The 18,909-nt window shown below is 40.3% G+C and overlaps 2 protein-coding genes across 3 annotated transcripts; both read left to right on the forward strand.

Moving 5' to 3' along the window:
- The first annotated feature begins 623 nt into the window (after nucleotides 1-623).
- Nucleotides 624-4,443, forward strand: LOC115682735 (G-type lectin S-receptor-like serine/threonine-protein kinase SD2-5). Of its 2 annotated transcripts, none has more exons than XM_056302335.1 (2): nucleotides 624-3,729; nucleotides 3,871-4,443. In XM_056302335.1, the coding sequence occupies exon 1, from the start codon at nucleotides 1,085-1,087 to the stop codon at nucleotides 3,584-3,586; it is 2,502 nt and encodes an 833-aa protein (XP_056158310.1). In that variant the 5' UTR covers nucleotides 624-1,084; the 3' UTR covers nucleotides 3,587-3,729; nucleotides 3,871-4,443. The 2 variants fall into 2 exon arrangements, with proteins under 2 accessions (XP_056158310.1, XP_056158311.1); XM_056302336.1 differs by having other exon boundaries at nucleotides 626-1,094; nucleotides 1,292-4,443.
- A 9,816-nt stretch (nucleotides 4,444-14,259) lies between these two features.
- LOC115665172 (G-type lectin S-receptor-like serine/threonine-protein kinase SD2-5) lies at nucleotides 14,260-16,846 on the forward strand. Its single transcript, XM_030587060.2, has one exon. The coding sequence runs from the start codon at nucleotides 14,306-14,308 to the stop codon at nucleotides 16,769-16,771; it is 2,466 nt and encodes an 821-aa protein (XP_030442920.2). The 5' UTR covers nucleotides 14,260-14,305; the 3' UTR covers nucleotides 16,772-16,846.
- Nucleotides 16,847-18,909: the final 2,063 nt, after the last annotated feature.

Raw genomic sequence — 18,909 nt, forward strand, 5'->3', positions numbered from 1 at the left:
TACCCTCTCTAGATATATACTACATCGTAAGTGTATGGCAGTTGATCTATCCATTTCTTCGGGCCTACTTTTTTGTTTTTTGGTCAAAAGAGATTTTTATTCATTATTAAAATGATATATGAAACTATCAATAGGAAATCTCAAAAGTTACCATAACAAGACAAGCCTGTAAAACTCCAAAACAAACTAAAAACCAGAAATCAAGGTACATCATCAAAGCATGGTTGGCAAAGATAATCACGTGCTCGTCCTTCAAGAACATATCTGCGACTGCATCCAAGCGAAAGGATCGGCGGCCGATCACCGAATCACACATCTTCATTAGTGATGAACATACGTTGGGATCTCCATCTGCAGTTACGGTTTTACTTTTGGGCGGTGTGTGCTAAGATTCGGCGTCTCCAACACCGTCGCCGTATGGAGACAATATAAACATGTTGAACAAGCTTAGATCTGACACCTGTGAAAACAAGCCCTTTAGCAAGTGCGAGACTCCGAAACTTTTAACAAAAACACGTTGAACGAGCACAAATTTGACACCAAAGATACTGTGAACATTATTGAAATTGGAGACGGAGTACTTATTCATCAAAACTCCTTAATCTAAAATTAGATAGGAGAGAAAAGCTCTCAGATCTAATATCGGGAGAGCAAAACTCTCATATCTAAAACTAGATCGGGAGAGTAAGGAAAGAAACAAGAAGAAATTAAACGAAAAAATAACGAGGCAGGGGAGGGAGAGATCTAGGTCAAATCCCTCTCCTGCAGAAGTTGAAGAGACGAAGAACGGATGAAACGCAAGAGAGGGAGAGAGACGGAGGGAGACGAATTTCTACTCTCAGATCTGGCCTACTTGGTGTGTCCAATGATGATGCCCCACACTCTATGGTCGAGAAATTTCAACACTCCTGTATTTGTGGCGACAACCCAAAGACAGAAATTCAGCACCGTGTGAGATTAGCGAAGAGAAGACGTCGAAAAAAAAGTTGCAGTCAATGACATCATCCTGTTGTTCCTGAATTCATGACTATCCCTCGGTCGCAGATAATATCTTGCAAGAGACATTCCTCGCACAAAGCTCTAAATGGTCTCTGGTGGGATAATTTCTTCTTGTTCCTGTGCTCCTTCTCCCACTCTCCTCGTCCTCCTCGTCCTCCTCCTCCTCCTTCCGGTCCTCCTTCCATCACTAACTATGGCCGAATCCTGGAATGGACCTTCATCGGTTAGCCTTCCTGCTGAGTGGACCGCTGGTAGACCTTACGACTACAATCTAACTCGAGCTGACCTTCAGGTAAGCATCAAGATCGTGCTTTACAGGCAAACCTCGGGGCCAAGTTTCTTTTATGGCTTCACATGCTATTATGAAAGTGTCTGCTACTTTGGCCTGTTCATTTTCCAATTGATCGAGGACATGAAGAGCATCCAGCCAGTGATCGTGTGGTCAGCTAACCATGGTAAACCCATGAAGCACGCCGCCCGGCTGCAACTCACTGAGGAGGGCGATTTAGTCTTACTGGGCGACGATGGCAACAAGATTTGGTCCACGGATACTAAGCGTAAGTCAGCCGTGGGGTTAAACTTGACTGAAGCTGGAAACGTCGTGCTCTATGATAGAAGCAACGCTGTCATTTGGCAGTCTTTCGATCACCCTGCAGATTGTTTACTTCCTGGACAGGCACTACGTCCCGGAATGAAACTAACGTCGCCAGTGCCAGATGGGAGGGCACTGATCTACACGTTCACCGTTGAGGATCACGTAGGCTTTGTTGCATCCGTAACAACAACCAGTTCTTCCCAAACTTACTACAGAACGAGTGATGTAAGCAAAATGACAAGCAACATCGGACAGGTTGCAGCACTTTACGGAAATAAAAGCTTCGGTGAGTTTGATCTTCCTGCCACATCATTGGCTCAGTTTATCATGCTGGAGTCTGATGGGCATCTGAGACATTACGTTCACGATGGGAACTATAGCTGGAACAAGGAGGATCTTCTTAAGGATAGGATCAATGATTGCGGTTATCCACAGGTCTGTGGGAGTTATGGCATTTGTTCAGATACGTCTATAGGCCCTCAATGTGATTGTCCAAGTGAGACAGGATATTTCAAGCAAATTGAAGAGCGTCAACCGGCCAAGGGTTGCAATGCTAGCATGTCTATCTCTTGCGATTCTCCGAATCACACTTTTGCAGCAATTAGTAATATCTACTACTTTGCTTTTTCTGATGTTATTCGTGCCGATATCTCAAACACAACTGTAGAGACTTGCAAGGAAGCTTGTTTGAGTAAAGGGTGCTCATGCACAATGGCACTATTTCACAATGAAACTGCTTTCTTTGGTGGAGACTGCTATTTGTTATCAGATTCATTTTCGTTGATGGATAACACTAACATGGGCCATACTCCTAATGCCTTAGCATTGATTAAAGTCGACAATGCTTCAGGACATCCAATATCATCATCGACAAGAAGGGGAAGGGCACGGACTATGATCATAATAGGGACTACTGTTGGAGTCGTCTTGATGTGTTTAGTTAGCATTTATTGCATTTTTGTCCGATGTAAGGTCAAAGCAGATGATGTCGAGGATGATGATCCAGACTTACAGAGGCTGCATCTAACTCGATTCCCTTATGAGGACTTGAAGGCCATGACAGGAGATTTCAACAACAAGCTTGGGGAAGGAGGATTTGGCTCGGTGTTTCTAGGAACTTTACCCAGCGGCGTTAGGATTGCAGTCAAGCGCCTTGATGGTTTTGGTCAAATAAAAAGGTCATTCTTGGCCGAGGCCGGAACCATTGGCACTATCCATCATGTCAATCTCGTAAGACTACTTGGATTTTGTGCTGAAAAATCACATAGGCTTTTAGTCTATGAGTACATGTGCAATGGTTCTCTTGATAAGTGGATCTTCCATAAAGATCAAGAGTTTGATATCCGTTGGCAAGTGAGGAGAAAGATTATCCTCCACATTGCCAAAGGACTAGCCTATCTCCATGAGGAATGCCACCAAAAAATAATGCACTTAGACATCAAACCCCAAAATATACTACTGGATGAATGTTTCAATGCGAAGCTAGCTGATTTTGGGCTGTCCAAGCTAATTGATAAGGACCAAAGCCAAGTCATGACTACCATGCGTGGAACACCAGGTTACCTTGCTCCAGAGTGGTTAAGCTCTGTTATCACGGAAAAGGTCGATGTGTACAGTTTTGGCATTGTTATGTTAGAAATCCTATGTGGGAGGAAAAATGTGGACCGCTCTTTGCCGAGTGATGAAGTGCATATGTTGACCCTTTTCAAGTGCAAAGCAGAACAAGAACAACTACTGGACATGGTTGATAAATACAGTAGTGACATGCAACTACATGGCCAAGAAGCTGTCAAGATGATGAAAATCGCAGCATGGTGTTTGCAAGATGATTATAGTATGAGGCCTTCCATGTCTGCAGTAGTTAAATGCTTGGAGGGCTTGGTTAGTGTAGCTAGTTCAAGTTATAGCTTCTCAGTTCCTTTCGTTCACGGCAAGCAAATTGTTGATGAAGTTACTGAGCTATCAGCCTTGCAATTATCAGGTCCTCGGTGAAGAAAACTACTTTCCTGGATAAGCTCTGACGCTTCGATGGAGTAACTCCTAATAGTGCTGAGCTTCTCAGTTCGTCCAGATTACAGTGATCACGTTGTGATCAATTTACCGAGCTAGCTAGCCTTGCAATGACCAGGTCCCATGTGAGCAGAACTTGTTTCGCTTATAAGGTCCTGCATACTAATTCTTTAAGAGCTCTTATTGCATCATTAAACCTTCGGTATCAAGTCTTCCCATCGGATAATGATATAAATGGGGCAAATGTGTTTCATTCCCAAACACAGAGGAGCTGACGTAATCTCAAAGGACAAGAGGATGATGAACATGGTCAAAGGCAGCATTTAAATGGGGTATTCAAGTGAAACTTTTTCTTTTTCTGCTTTACATGCATCGGTTTGTTGTTCTCGAGCAAAATGGTTATGTCTTGGTTTCTTGGGCTTGCCTTTTTAATCACAGCAAGGCCCAAATTGCTTCTGATACGAAGACGGGCAACTTGGAATACTAACAAGAAACTGCTAAACCGCACATCTTCATATAATCAGATGGACTTCCAATGGGGCGGCCGTTTTTGCCTTTTTTTCCAAGATGTTAAGCATGTAGAGGGTCACTAAGAGACTGCTAAGCGGCACATCTTCATATCGTGAGATGAACTTTCAATGGGATGGCCGTTGTCCCTTATTTTCCAAGATTTTAAGCATGTAACTGTAAGCTAGAATATTTCGAACATTCTGCTTTCGCATTTCTGCCATATTCTTCTACTCTCCCTTCTCATTTGGCCCATTGTAGGATTTTTATTGCTGTAACGCGTGAACACATTAGGAGTCATTCATAGTGGAAGCCATTTCTTTGTTTGAGCAGTTTCCTTCTGTTGATAGTAATGTTCTTGTTTGTTTTTCTAACAATTTTTAATCTTAACGCAAGCGAACATGCTTTACCTTGATGGTTGCCTAGTTCTCTACTCTCTTTTTTCCCCAGCATCATCGCTGAGACCTACCTGAGTTGTTGTTCAGTTCATCAGCTACTAAAGCAGGCTGTGAAGAACCTGCAAAAATTGCAAATCAAGTGCTTCTGGAAGAACTTAATGGCCAACAATCAACACAAAAGAGTTGCGACATTTTCTCCAATTCAGTTTAGAGATAAAGAGGTGATTGATTTTGCCTTTTGACCGTAGAAGAATCACCGTCGCCCCGTAGGTCATGATCACACAAAATTTTGTGATACGACAGACATTGAGTCGAACGTTTTAGGTCAGTATATTTTTTCATCAGGATAAAACCCAACGTTAGTGAAAAGTATGTACATCTCGAAACATGGAATTCCTCAGCTGATACGACATGACCTATAGACTATATAAACCAAGATTATCATCTGGGACAACTTTTCTTGATACACGACATCGATGTATGTAGTGAGGAGAAAGCAAGAAAGGATGAGTGAAGTCATATCGAGCCAGCAGCACCATGTCTAGTTAATCAACTATATAAAAGAAAAAGAAAAAAGAACACCATTCAAAGCCTAAAGGTTGAGAAATGGCAGCATTACATCGCGAGTCTCTAACACATCTCTCGTTACGGTTTCTTAAATCCTTTTTTAGTAATGGAAACGGTGGTCATCGGTGAACCCCCTTCTCTCAACAGAAAGTAAGTACACCGAATATCCATAACAAAAATCTATATAAAATACAATCAAGAGCTAAAATTTATTGTTCCTACAGTAAAGTTTTAGAGTTTCTGGTTAAGGATCAATCAAGTCATTCGCTTCGTTAATAAAATTGCCGGAAATCTCACGTGGCAATACCACGCAATGTCAATTGTCATGTATGGGGATGCCTTACATTCATGACAAAAGGGAACATTAAATGTTTTCAATACAATTAATTCTTTTTTTATTCTATAGACTCAATATTTGGAAATTGAACTAGTTCATATGAAATATGCACAGGCACTTGTTAACATGGCCATGGCCCACTTACGTAAATGGAGAAATTTTATCACTCAATTGATCTTGTATTTGCTTGATTTCACAATCTTTTCCGCTAGTAATTCACCCATTGATGTTTATATAGTTAATATTGGCAAAACTTCACTTTAGTTTAGTATTCTACTTCAGCATATTTTACCCAAAACTTACAAGTTTAGCATAAGGATTGAAGAAAATGCTTGGATTATATAGACTTATGAGTGTTCTTTCTAAATCTAAAATAAGCTATTCATCGATTGAGAAAACATGTTCATTACATGCAAAACAAAGTTAGTCTTTAACCTCACCGACAGGTTTGGTTGACTAGCCGATGGTGTGTGTTTCAGTCCAAATCAGGATAGCCGACCATCTTTGACTTTAATCAAAAAGATATTCATGGAGATAGAGCTGGTCTGAGGTAAATAGTAGAGTTGACGGAACAAAGGAGCCGGACAAGACTCACCAGTGATTTTCATTTCGCCAATGGATGAAGTTGTCGAAGGAAAATGGAAAAGAATTCTAGTTTCTTTAATTTAACTAGCATTCTCTTTTACCATACTCAGTAATGCCTATTAATGTTCATGATGCAAATAGAGTACTTATTCATTTGAACTCACAAATTTACCAATGAATAACTTGAAATACGACATCATATTTCCAACGTAGAAAGGAGTGGAAGACTTGCTTAGTCTTGGTCAATAAAGGAGGGGACAGCAAAATTAAGGCCGTGTTCGTTTTCGAAAAAATATTCTCCCGAAAAATATTTTCCGGGTTTTCCGGTGTTCAGGGGACGGAAAACGTTTTCCGTGGAAAAACATTTTCCTTCCCCCCTCACAAAATAGCCTAAGTCTATGGAAAATGACTTCCGCTTTTTCAAAAGCGGAAATCATTTTCCGTAGCTGCTGCTTCTTCTTCTTCTTCTTCTTCTTCTTCTTCTTCTTCACCATTTTTTTTTTCATTTTTTTCGTTCTTCTCTTTCCTCAGCGCTGTGGCCGGCGACTGGCCAGTGGCGAGGCCCGAGCTCGCCGGCCTCAGGCGACCTCGGCCTCACGGCCGTTTGGCGACGTCGGGCGAGTCTCGAGCCTCGACCAGGTGGGCAGATCCGGCGAGGCCGAGCTCGCCCGAGGTCGGCGAGCTCCAACCTCACCAGATCCGGCGACCTCGGGCGAAAGCCTCGCCCGAGGTCGCCAGACGTCGGCGAGGCTCCGGCGACCTCGGCCGAGGCTCGAGGTCGCTGGATCTCGCCGATGCTTTGATTGTTTTGTTTTACGGGTGTTCTTGTTTGTGGGTTCTTCTTCTTCTTGTTCGTGGGCGAGGCTCCTCGGGCTGCTTGATCACCAGCGGCGACTTAGGCCTCGCTAGATCCGGCGACCTCGAGCCTTGCCCGAGGTCGCCAGACATCGGCGAGGCTCCGGCGACCTCGGGTGAGGCTCGAGCCTCGCCCAGGTCGCCGGATCTGGCGAGGATGGGCTCGCCGGCCTCGCCGGATCAAGCGAGGCTGAGCCTCGCCACAGGCCGGCGAGGCTCGACCTCGCCGGAATCTGGCGAGCTCGAGCCCTCACCGGCCTGGGGCGATGCTCGAGCTCGCCTCCGGCCGATCGCCGGCCGCAGCCGTTGCCGGCGACCTGCAGGGGAAGAAGCAAAAGAAAAAGAAAAAAAAAGAAAATATTAAAAGTATTGCAAGAAGGAAAATCATTTTTATAGCAAACAACAGAAAATATTTTCCAAGACTTTTTCAGATTTTAGCCGAACACCAGAAAATTGTGTTCCAGGAAAACATTTTTCAGGAAAATGACTTCCGAAAAAATATTTTCCAAAATGAGAATATTTTCCGTCAAACGAATGGAGCCTAAATGACAGAAGAAGAAGAGAAGAAAAGAGATCAGATTACAGAGGGAGAGACAGCCCTCCTTGCTCATATCTCTCGTCAAGGGGCGAGGGAAACAGGAAGGAAGGAAAGGAAAAAGGAGAGCACGCGCGCCCCGAGCTCTCGAGTCAAATCAACTTCGTTTGCTAGTGCCTGATAAGGATTCAAACTCCTCCTTCATTTAATCGAAATTAAATCTAGAGTTAGGTAAATTTTGAATTGTGAGACCCGATTTTGAAGTTGTTAAGTTGTGAAATTTCATGTAAATCATGAATTAGGGAGAGTGGAGCTATGATTTGACGGGAGTCGATTTGAAGTAACGACTTAGTTGGATGCGAAATTTCAGAATTTCGCGTGCGAGCTCCGTGTAGCATATAGCTTTAAATAATCGCTTTAGACAAATCATTTGTTGACGTGTAGGAGATATTTTGTTAACAATTAAGCTTAATTTAGCCGATTCGTGATTGAGATATTATTTTACTTGATTTTGTCGTCCATTCTCTCTCTCTCTCTCTCGCTTTCTTCTCCTCCTCTTCTTCTTCTTTAGTTATTTAATATTGTTGTCCCCACCTTTATTGACCAGGACTAAGACTCCGTTTGTTTCGTGAAAAATAACTTTTCGAAAAAACGTTTTCTGGATTTTTCGGTGTTCGTTTCTCGGAAAATAACTTCCCACGAAAAAAATTTTCCTTCCTATGGATAAAATACCTTCACTTTTGAGGAAAATGACTTCCTCTTTTTCAAAAAAAGAAAACATTTTCCTCCTCCTCCTTCTTCTTCTTTCACCATTTATTTTCAATATTTTTTTCCTTTTTCTTCTTCTTCCTCAGCCGGTCGCCGACCACCGCCGTGGCCGGACACTTGCCGGAGAAGAAGAAGAAGGAAAAAGAATAAAAAGAAAAAAAAAGAAAATTAAAAATATTTTTAAAAAATAAGAAATTAAAAAAATAATAAAAGTATTGCAAGGAGGAAAATCTTTTCCACACTGAAGAACGAAAAATATTTTCTGAGACTTTTTCAGATTTCAGCCAAACACTGGAAAATTGTGTCATTTTCTAGGAAAATGACTTCTTCGAAAATATTTTCCAGAAACGAACGGAGCTTAAGTCTTATACTCCTTTCTTTTTTTTTTCTTTTTGCTTTTTCCCCTCCTCTTCTAGCCATTACCGAAGCCCAGCGAATGGCGGAGGAAAATAGGGGAAAAAGAGAAAAGAGAAAGGAAAGAAAAAAATAGAAAAAAATTATAGAAAAAACGTCCCCATCGGTGTTGATGCCATGCCACGTAGGACGATTAGTGTTGACTGAATTGCCACGTCAGCAATCGGTTAAAATTAACTTGGAAGACTATATTGTTAAATTGTTATTAGATTTAGGACTAAATTGACATAATTAAAAATTTTAGAATTGAATTTGTCGTCGTGCAATATATTTATGACTTTTTGAACAATTTTCCCTTTTAACCGGTCAATCATGACGTTAAAACACAATTTGCAGCGTCACGGGAATAGGTACAGGAGCGCGTTGCAGGTTTTAGTAACCGTGGTCCGCAATAGAAATTCGTGCAATCTGAAGTATGAATAAAGAAAGAAGGTTTGAGATTAGCTTTTGTTCTCATTATTTCCAGAAGGTCGACTTCGTCAACAAAATTGCTGCAAATCTAACTGAAAGTGAACTAGTTCATGTTAAATTTGCATAAGCACATGTCAAAATGGCCACGACCCAATTCCATGAACGGGGAAGTTTCGTCACTCAATTCGTCTCGTATTTGCTTGATCTCACAATCATTTCGGTGATTGTTTTCACACGTTGATGCTTATATAATTAATATCGGTGCATGTTCGATTTGGTCTAGGATATCATATTCGTGGGACCCAGCGATTTATGTGCGACCTGTGGCCCACGCCTCTTGACGGGATTCCAGTATTATACGTGAATATATGATCCCACTACTTCCCACTTTCCTCGTAAAAGCTAGAAAGAGCCAATTAGCCTCATCCAGCTTTTTCGTTTATTAGATGAATACAAAACATGGGTTGGTCTTAACCTACCGCACGTTTGGTGGATTAGAAGAACGTGTTTTGGTCAACTTTTGGTGAAGAAAAGTGATCATGGAGATAGTGGTGGACTCGGGTAATGGAGGTGTCGATTGAATGAAGGAGCCTATTAATGCTTGCTAATGATCTTTATTTTGCTAGCACATGATGTTGTCGGAGGAAAACGGAAACGAAGTCTAGTTTTTTTTTATTTTATTTTAACCAGCATTATGTGAGTTGCAAATACTTTATGCCACGTTCAATGTATGTTCAACTTCACTATGTACATTCTTCAGGATTGGACTTCAAATTAAGGATAGAGTACTTAATTATGCATTTGAACTCATAATTTTACCAATGAATGATTTGAAAGTAGAGTACTTGCATATCTTACTAAGAGTGCGTTTGATTCAACATTTTCAAGTGGCTTTCGATCTCGAAAGCCCATTGAGAAAATGCTGAGGCGTTTGGCGAGCATTTCCAATTAGCTTTCAGCCGAAAGCCAACATTAGGAATGCTGAAACCAATTTTTTTCTTCCTAAATTATCCTCACTAATTCTTCAATATTTTAATTTTGCCCATCATGACTGTTCATCTTCTTTGGGCTGAGAGCGGCCGGCCATAGCCACCCGAGGCCAGATCGGGATGGCAAAGCGCCGGCGAGGTCGCCTGACCCCGGCGACGGTCGCCTGGGTTGCGCAATGGGCTATGGCCGTTGGCGAGCCAAATCTGGCGCCGGCGCCGGCCGTAGCCCATCACTGGCTCTCATGAATGGTAAGCTTTTTGTTTTAATAAAAAAAATCCCAAAGCTTTTTGCAAAATAAGATTTGCCAAACACTACTTCCCAAGGGGCTTTGAGTTAAAAATATTTGCATTCCCCCAAAGCTCCTTGGGAATGCTGAATGAAGGGTAAGCTTTTTGTTTTAATAAAAAAAATTCCCAAAGCTCTTTGCAAAATAAGATTTGCCAAACACTACTTGGCTCAAAGTAGCTTCATAAAGGATTTTTTACCAAACGCAATTTGCATTTCCCCAAGGAGCTTTGAGTTAAAGGTATTTGCATTCCCCCAAAGCTCCTTGGGAATGCTGACCAAACACATCCTTAAGTCTTCATTTTTAAGAAATAAATCAAGAAAAAAGAGTTCATAATTTTGAATACACTTAATTTTTCTTGTATCATGTATCTTCAATATTTGAAAATTGAACTAGTTCGAATTAGATATGCATAATAAGCACTTGTTAACCTGGGAATGAATGGATTACATGAACGAAGAAGTTTTATCACCCAATTCATTTTGTATTTGCTTGATTTTACAATCTTTTCGGCGATTGTTTTCTCTCATTGATGTTCATATAATTACTATTGGTGTGCGTTCGATTTGGTATATGATTCTACTTTCAACATCTTTTACCCAAAAGTCTTGAGATTCGTACAATGGGGAAAGAAAGTGCTTTCATGAGTGTACCAGACATACGGTAGAAATATGATCTTTCCGTTTCATATTTGGGCATTCTGTTTGGGTCTAGACTCATGATTTACTTCGTTTATGGTATTTCATTGACTTAAAGTTATCCGTGTAAAGCAAGCTTTTTTGACTTCAAGAAAACATTATCATTACGAACAAAAGAAGTTAGTCTTATCCTATCTGCACGTTTAGTTGATTAGAAGATGGCTGTGTTTTTTGTCCAAATTAGGATCACCGACCACCTCTAACTTTTGTAAAAAAAAAATAGTCATCGTGGAGATAGAGCTGGTCTATAGTTAATAGAGGAATCGATGGAATAATGGAGCCGAATAATAGAAGGCTTCCAACGATTTTTATTTTGCTAACAGATGATGTTGTTGAAGGAAAATGGAAAAGAATTCTGGCTTTTTTAATTGATAAAAAGCAACAAAAAACCCTAAACTATATTGACACATCTATTTTAAACTTTTTTTATATCACTAAAAACTCAAAATTTGTACCTGAATGACACACCTAACCTCCGTTCGGTTCTGTTAAAAATTGCCGTTAATAGTCTGATGTGGATCAGAAAAATTAAAATAAAAACTAAAAAGGAGGAAAAAATTCGAAATTACTGTTCATTGTCTCGCTCAGCCAAAGCTTCTCTGCACTTGTCCATTGTTGCCCACTCCCGCCTGGACCTCTCCAACAACCTTCGTCGGCCCTTGCTTGACCCCCGCCAAATCTGGCCATGGCGGCCGCTAGCTTCGAGGTCGGATTAGGCTTCGAAGCTTGGAGGGTTTAGTTAGTATAGATAGCTCAAGTTATAACGTCCGGTCACAGCAGGCAGATTGTTGACGAAATTACCCAGCTACCAGCCTTGCAATTATCAGGTCCTAGGTCAAGAAACTCGGTTTCCAATATAAGCTCTAACGCTTCTTTGGAGAGATCCCTTTGATAGTGCTGAGCTTCTCAATTTAGATCACATCGATCACCTCGCAATCATCAGATCCTGGGTGAACATAACTTGGTTCGCTTATAAGCTCCTACACATTAATTTAAGAAAACCAATTTTAATTAATGAAAAACATAGCATAACAGGTAATGTTGATCAATTAAATGGACCGACTCGTCAAGACAGGACGGTCTTGCTATTGTTCTTTATGAAGAAAATTAGGGATCGAAATAAATATAATCGCTCATCTTATCTTTGTTGGTATAGCAAAATTAGAAATTTCAGAAGATATTATGAATTTTCTGTATCAAGATTTAAGCCGTTTAGATTAGGAGAAATATTTCTATATAGATGTCAAATTTCGTCGGCCAATTAATAGAAGATGAACACCATATAATTTAAGCAAATCACACTTTATCTTATAACACGCATTTTGGAACATCATGAGAGCAGACACGAGTTGCGCATGTTTTAGCCTGACCGAGGTCCGCAATGGAAATAATGCAAATCTGACGAAGTATGAATAAAGGAAGAAAGAAGCTTTGAAGATTAGCGTTTGTTCTCATTGCTTTCAAGAAGGTTCGACTGCGTCAATAAAGTTGCTGCAAATCCCACGTGGTAGTAACCCCACCACCACGTACGTCGATTGTCAAGCATGGAAAATGCCTCCAACTTTTTTGACATTGCGGAACGTGGAATTTTTGTTAACTGATTTAACCCTTCGTTTCATTAAGAAATAAATCAAGAAAATTTTCATAATTTTGAAAACACTTACTTTTTATTGAACCATGTATACTCGATATTTGGAAATTGTACTAGTTCGTATTAAATGTGCATAAGCACTTGTTAACATGGGCATGACCCAATTACGTAAACGGAGAAGTTTTATCACTCAATTTGTCTCATATTTCTTGATGTCACAATCTTTTCGGCGATTGTGTTCATACATTGCTGCTTGTACAATTAATATTGGTGTGTGTTTGATTTGGTTTATGATTTTGCTTTCAACATGTTTTATCTGAAAGTCGTGAGATTAGTATAACAATAAAAGAAAGTGCATGTATGTATGGAACAGACACACGGCACAAATTTAATGTTCTCATTTCATATTTGGCCTAGCCGTTTGATTTTGGCTCATGATTTACTTTGTCAATGGTATTCAGTAGACTTAGAGTCCATGTAGTAAAGGAGCCGAATATGACTTGTATTGATTTTTTTTTTTGCTAACATTAAAAAGAATTCTATTTTTTTTAATTTAACTAGCATTTTCTTTTATCATACACAATATTGCCTATTAACGTTGATAATGCTAATGCTTTTGGTGAAAGATAATATTATCGATTGATTATTTTTATTTTAGGAGTACAAGAAACAGTTAATACTTATTTTCGCATAATTTCAAAAATCAGCTTAATCTCGCTGCCCACGATTTTCTTTCTCCCGTATTTATTCTTCAAATCCAACAAAAAATTGCTCTCTTTCCATGAAAATTAACTCTCCGTTGTTGCATTTAATCTTTCCAAATAACATCTTATCACCTCCTCAGGATTAACTTTATACGCATTTGAACTCATAAATTAACCAATGAATAATTTGTAAATAGAGCACTTACATATCTTATCAACGTTCTCAATACTCCTGCATTCAGCAAGCTTCTTTTCATTTTTATGTATTTATATTTATTTATTAGTGACCCTCTTGTATCATTCTCCGGAAGTAGTTACTTTCGTGGACCATGGTGTTGCTCATTTAGCACGGGAACGATCACAAATGAAAATTAAGGAAGAGAGATTTTTCGCGGTACGAAGCAGGAGTAGACTTATTCCAAACTTTGAAGTCTTTGAACAGGAAAGAGACCTCTTGTATGTTGTTTTTTGACCATGAAAAATCTCAAACTAGTACATCTGTGATAAATTTATCCCAAACTAATTTTTTGACCATAAAAAACTCCGAACTGGTATATTTGTGATAAATTTATCCTCTGTTTTTTTTTTTTTTGGTAAGGTAACATTTACCCTCTGTTAGTTTCTATTAAATTGAATTAATATCACAAAAAATTATAAACTAGCACGTCTGTGACAAACGGAGGGTAAAATATAAAATTGGTACATCCGTTAATTGCCGCGTGTCATTTAACAAAATAATTTGACAGTAAAATTTAACGGAAATAAACTGAGGGTAAATTTATCGCAGGTGTACTAGTTTGAGGTTTTTAGTAATCAAAAAATTAGTTTTGGATAAAATTGTCACAGGCATATCAGTTTGAGATTTTTCGCGGTATTAACCATTTTTCACGGTATGAAGCTGGAATAGACTTATTCCAAACTTAGAAGTCTTTCAACAGGAAAGAGACCTCTCGTTTATAAAAGGCATCATCATTCGCAGATGTCTCTAGTAGTAAGAGGCATTCCTCCTCCTAGTTGCCCACTCGAAACGCCTGACCTTGCTTGCGCACAACTCAATGGTCCTACCTGGCCAGATAATCCCTTCTTGTTTCCCCGCTCCTTTTCCGTGCCTCCTCCTTCTCCTCCTCCTTCTCCTACTTCCGCCACTAACTCTCGCCAAATTCAGGTTTGGACCTTCATCGGTCAGTGTTCCCGCGGCATGGAACGCCAGTAAACCTTACGACTTCAATACAACCACCAATTTAGGTATCAAGGTCGTGCTTTCCAGGCTAAACTCGGGACCAAGTTTCTTTTTTGGCTTCGGTTGCGTTAATGGCAGTAGCTGCTATTTTGGCCTGTTTATTTTCCAACCGAGACAGGACATGGAAAACATCATTCCAGGGTTAGTTTATTCGGTCAGTCCGGAACCCATGAACGACACTGCCCAATTGCTACTCACCCAGGAGGGCGATTTAGTTTTACTGGGTGACCATGGAAAAAAAATGTGGTCCACAAATACCGCTGGCAAGTCAGTCGTAGCCTTAAACTTGACTGAAGTTGGAAATCTCGTGCTCTGCGACAGAAATGACGCCATCGTTTGGCAGTCTTTCGATCACCCTGTAGACACAATTCTTCCTGGACAGGAGCTACGTCCCGGCATGAAACTAACGGCGACATCAAGTGCGCCGGATGGGACAGCGCGGGTCTACACGTTCACCACCGATGATCAGATAGGCTTTGTCGCATCTGTAAGGGCAGCCTATTCTCCCCAAATTTACTACAGAACGAGCAATGTAAGCGAAATGAAGAGCGACAATGGACAGGTTGCAGCACTTTACAAGAATGGAAACTTCGGTGAATTTGAATGGCCCCTAACATCCTCGGCTCAGTTCATTAGTCTGGAGTATAATGGGCATTTGAAGCGTTTTTATTATGATGAACACTCCTATTCTTGGAAGGAAACGGATCTTCTTGAGGTTCAAATTGGAAATTGCGATTATCCACTTGTATGTGGTAGATATGGCATTTGTTCATCTGACTCTGTTTGCGTGTGTCCAAGCGAGACAAAGCCAATTGAAGAGAGGAATCCGTCTTCCGGCTGCAAACCTATCTCACCTATCTCTTGTGATTCCCACCATAACACTTTCGAAGTTGTTGAGAATGTCACCTTCTTTGCTTTGTGGAATGATTATATTAGTGCGAACATCTCAAACACAACTGCGGAGAGTTGCAAGGAAGAGTGTTTGAGGAAAGGGTGCTCATGCACAGTGGCACTATTTCGTAACCGAACTGGTGGGGACTGCTATTTATTATCAGAGCCATTTTCCCTTATGGACGACGATTCCGGGTACTATTCCACCTTAGCATTTATCAAAATCAACAATAGCACAAACACACCAATGCCATCATCAATCTTTGGAAGAACGAGAAGGAGACGATCAGTCTTAATCGTAGGGACTACTGTTGGAGCAGTTTCGATATTCTTAGTAAGCGTATTTGGGATTTATATTTCAAGTAAGGTGAGAAGAAAAAATGTCGAAGAGGATGATCCAGACTTAACAAGGCTTCAGATAACTAGATTCCCTTACGAGGACTTGAAGTCCATGACAGGAGATTTCAACATCAAGCTTGGGGAAGGAGGATTTGGCTCAGTGTTTCTGGGAACTTTACCCAGCGGCGTTAGGATTGCAGTCAAGCGCCTTGATGGTTTTGGTCAAATAAAGAAGTCATTTTTGGCTGAGGCCGGAACCATTGGCACTATCCATCATGTCAATCTGGTAAGACTACTTGGATTTTGTGCTGAAAAATCACATAGGCTTTTAGTCTACGAGTACATGTGCAATGGTTCTCTTGATAAGTGGATCTTCCATAATGATCAAGAGTTTGACGTCTGCTGGCAAGTGAGGAGAAAGATTATCCTCGACATTGCCAAAGGACTAGCCTATCTCCATGAGGACTGCCATCAAAAAATAATTCACTTAGACATCAAACCCCAAAATATACTTTTAGATGAACATTTCAATGCGAAGCTTGCTGATTTTGGGTTGTCGAAGCTAATTGATAAGGACCAAAGCCATGTTATGACGACCATGCGAGGAACACCAGGTTATCTTGCTCCAGAATGGTTAAGCTCTGTTATCACGGAAAAGGTAGACGTGTACAGTTTTGGCATTGTCATGTTAGAAGTCCTATGTGGGAGGAAAAATGTGGACTGCTCTTTGCCGAGTGATGAAGTGCATATGTTGACCCTTTTCAAGTGCAAAGCAGAACAAGAACAACTACCGGACATGGTCGATAAGTCCAGTGGTGACATGCAACTACACGGCCAAGAAGCTGTCAAGATGATGAAAATCGCAGCATGGTGTTTGCAAGATGATAGTAGCAAGAGGCCCCCCATGTCGCAAGTGGTTAAATGCTTGGAGGGCTCAGCTGATATAGAAGATGGCTTGAGATACAGCTTCTCAGTTTCTTCCGGTCATAGCGATCATAGTGCTGATGATGCTACTCGGCTATTGCCCTCACAATTATCAGGTCCTAGGTGAACAAAACTAGCATTGGACATAAACTCCGATGCTCAGATGGGGTGACTTCTTTTTGCGTTCCTGCCATATTAAATTCTCTCTTGTAGTCGTACCTATGATCCAATAATTTTCATGTAATTCTAAGTCGCTTGTCATTTTCATTTAATTTGTTCAAAGGTCATGGTATAAATAATGATTCAAACCATAAATCAGTTGCAGTAGACAATGCTCAATTCCATCACTCTTTCTCATTGCGATCCAAACACAGAATGGACATCAAGGCAACCTTTCTTGTAAGATACCTTTTGTAAATCACCATACTATTTCTTGCTGTCGTGACTACGGTATATGAATTTTCTCGTTTCCAAACAAAGGAGCAGGTTGACACACAAAGCACTGTCCTGTTTGAAGTGTTTCCAGGCCTCATTCGTATCAAAGATAGCGTAATATTACTCAGAGATGTAAACTGCAAGTTTTTCTAAACCAGCCCCAGTAAACTAACACATTGTCGAATAAGCAAAACGTTCCTCTAAAAGAAAGAAAGATCCTCTCTCTAAATCAAGATGTGTAACGCATCAGATGTACTCATTAACATTTTGAACGCCGTAATTTGAGTAAGAAGTCTGACAGGGATGGATCTGAAACTGTATATAAAACGGGTTGCTAGTAAAAATTGCTACGACACCCAACTTCAGAGATGTACCACATTAATAATTTCAATTCCAGAAGAAAAATAGGTAAATTGGCTAGAACGGTGTATGTAAATTTCGCCATAGGAAGGGATTTTCCAGAGGAAAGATGATTTCGCTCTCAGTTGGAGAGAGGAATGAAGATTATCCTGAGCTTAGAGTGGCTGAATTACAACTACAGGATCTACATTATTAGACCATTAGAAAAGAACCATGGCCAACACACAAGGCGAAGATTACAGCTCGGTATGGATCACATTGTTACTCAGGTGATCATAATAGACCTTCAGACATAGTAAAAAAACTGCGCAGCTGTTAACGAGGAGTCATCAAGGGCTGACATTGGCGCCTGGATTTGTTATATGAGCTTCTGCCTTCAGATTATACATTATGCAGACGATGACAGAAGTAACCAGTGGAGATAAGGAAACTCATTACCTTGAGAAGAAATGAGTACGGTATGGGCGAGGCACTAGTAAAAGAGTCGATGAACTTTCAGGGAACGAAGCTCAGAACATAATAAGGGATCCGTCCAGCCAAGAACGGAATCAGTCCCGAGTTTGGAATTTATGGTTTAGCAATCAGGGAGACGCACACAATCATGCAAAAACACAATCGAACTCCTGGAGATGCTACTGTGGCTCTGGTCATAGCATGTGTATCAAAGGAGACATTTTAATCATCTTCTCGAGCAAAATATCAACAATTAAGTGAAGACATCACAGAGATGGAAAGACCTTTGAGTTAAGAAAAATGCCTTAACTTGCATCCATCTACTCCCAAGCCAAGGAGGAGGTTCCTGAATAAGCCGCAACGACGGCGAAGTTGCCGACGACACTAACACTGGAATTGATTCTTGACTTCATATTGGCTGCATCTTCTTTATCTTCAAAGCACCAGCTACACCAGAGGAAGAAAAAAAGCAGAGCTTCAAATTGGCGGAAGCAAACAGAATCACTTGGCTCTTTTGAACCAGACACAGATGTTAAGGAAACTTCCTCATAGATTTTGAAGTTGACAAAACTATCAATGTGAATTTTGTAAGTCTGGTAAATACTCTGAAGTATTTTGATCCAGATAGATATATTCTGGAAATGACAATTCCAATACTTCGAGAGAATTAGACTTTCTGGACATTTAGACTTTACGAGGAACAAAAGGAAGACTTCAGACTTTACTGCAAAAGTCATTCAAACTTTATATTTAGCAAATGAAGAACTTCAGACTTTACTTCTAAAAGGTTCATACCTTACTGAACACCCACACTAAATTTAAATTCTGGGTGTGAAGCAAGAACCATAAGTTATCCAGGTTCTGAAACTAATCAGAACATACATAACGGCTAGTGGTCTGGTGTGAATTTCACAAAAGAAAATTTTTGATTGATTCGATCTTAAAAGGCTATTTTGCAAGGAAAGTTTATAATGCAAAATTGTCCTAAATCAATTGACAATCAAACATTAAGGCAAG

This window comes from Syzygium oleosum, unplaced genomic scaffold (genome assembly GCF_021117445.2).
Source record: "Syzygium oleosum isolate NSW1041296 unplaced genomic scaffold, Sole_v2.1 Sole_v2.23, whole genome shotgun sequence".
NCBI lineage: Eukaryota > Viridiplantae > Streptophyta > Magnoliopsida > Myrtales > Myrtaceae > Syzygium > Syzygium oleosum.

What these genes read in the sequence shown, in the direction of transcription:
- LOC115665172 (XM_030587060.2), top strand. Translation starts at nt 14,306, where the DNA reads ATGGTCCTACCTGGCCAGATAATCCCTTCTTGTTTCCCCGCTCCTTTT.
- LOC115682735 (XM_056302335.1), top strand. Translation starts at nt 1,085, where the DNA reads ATGGTCTCTGGTGGGATAATTTCTTCTTGTTCCTGTGCTCCTTCTCCC.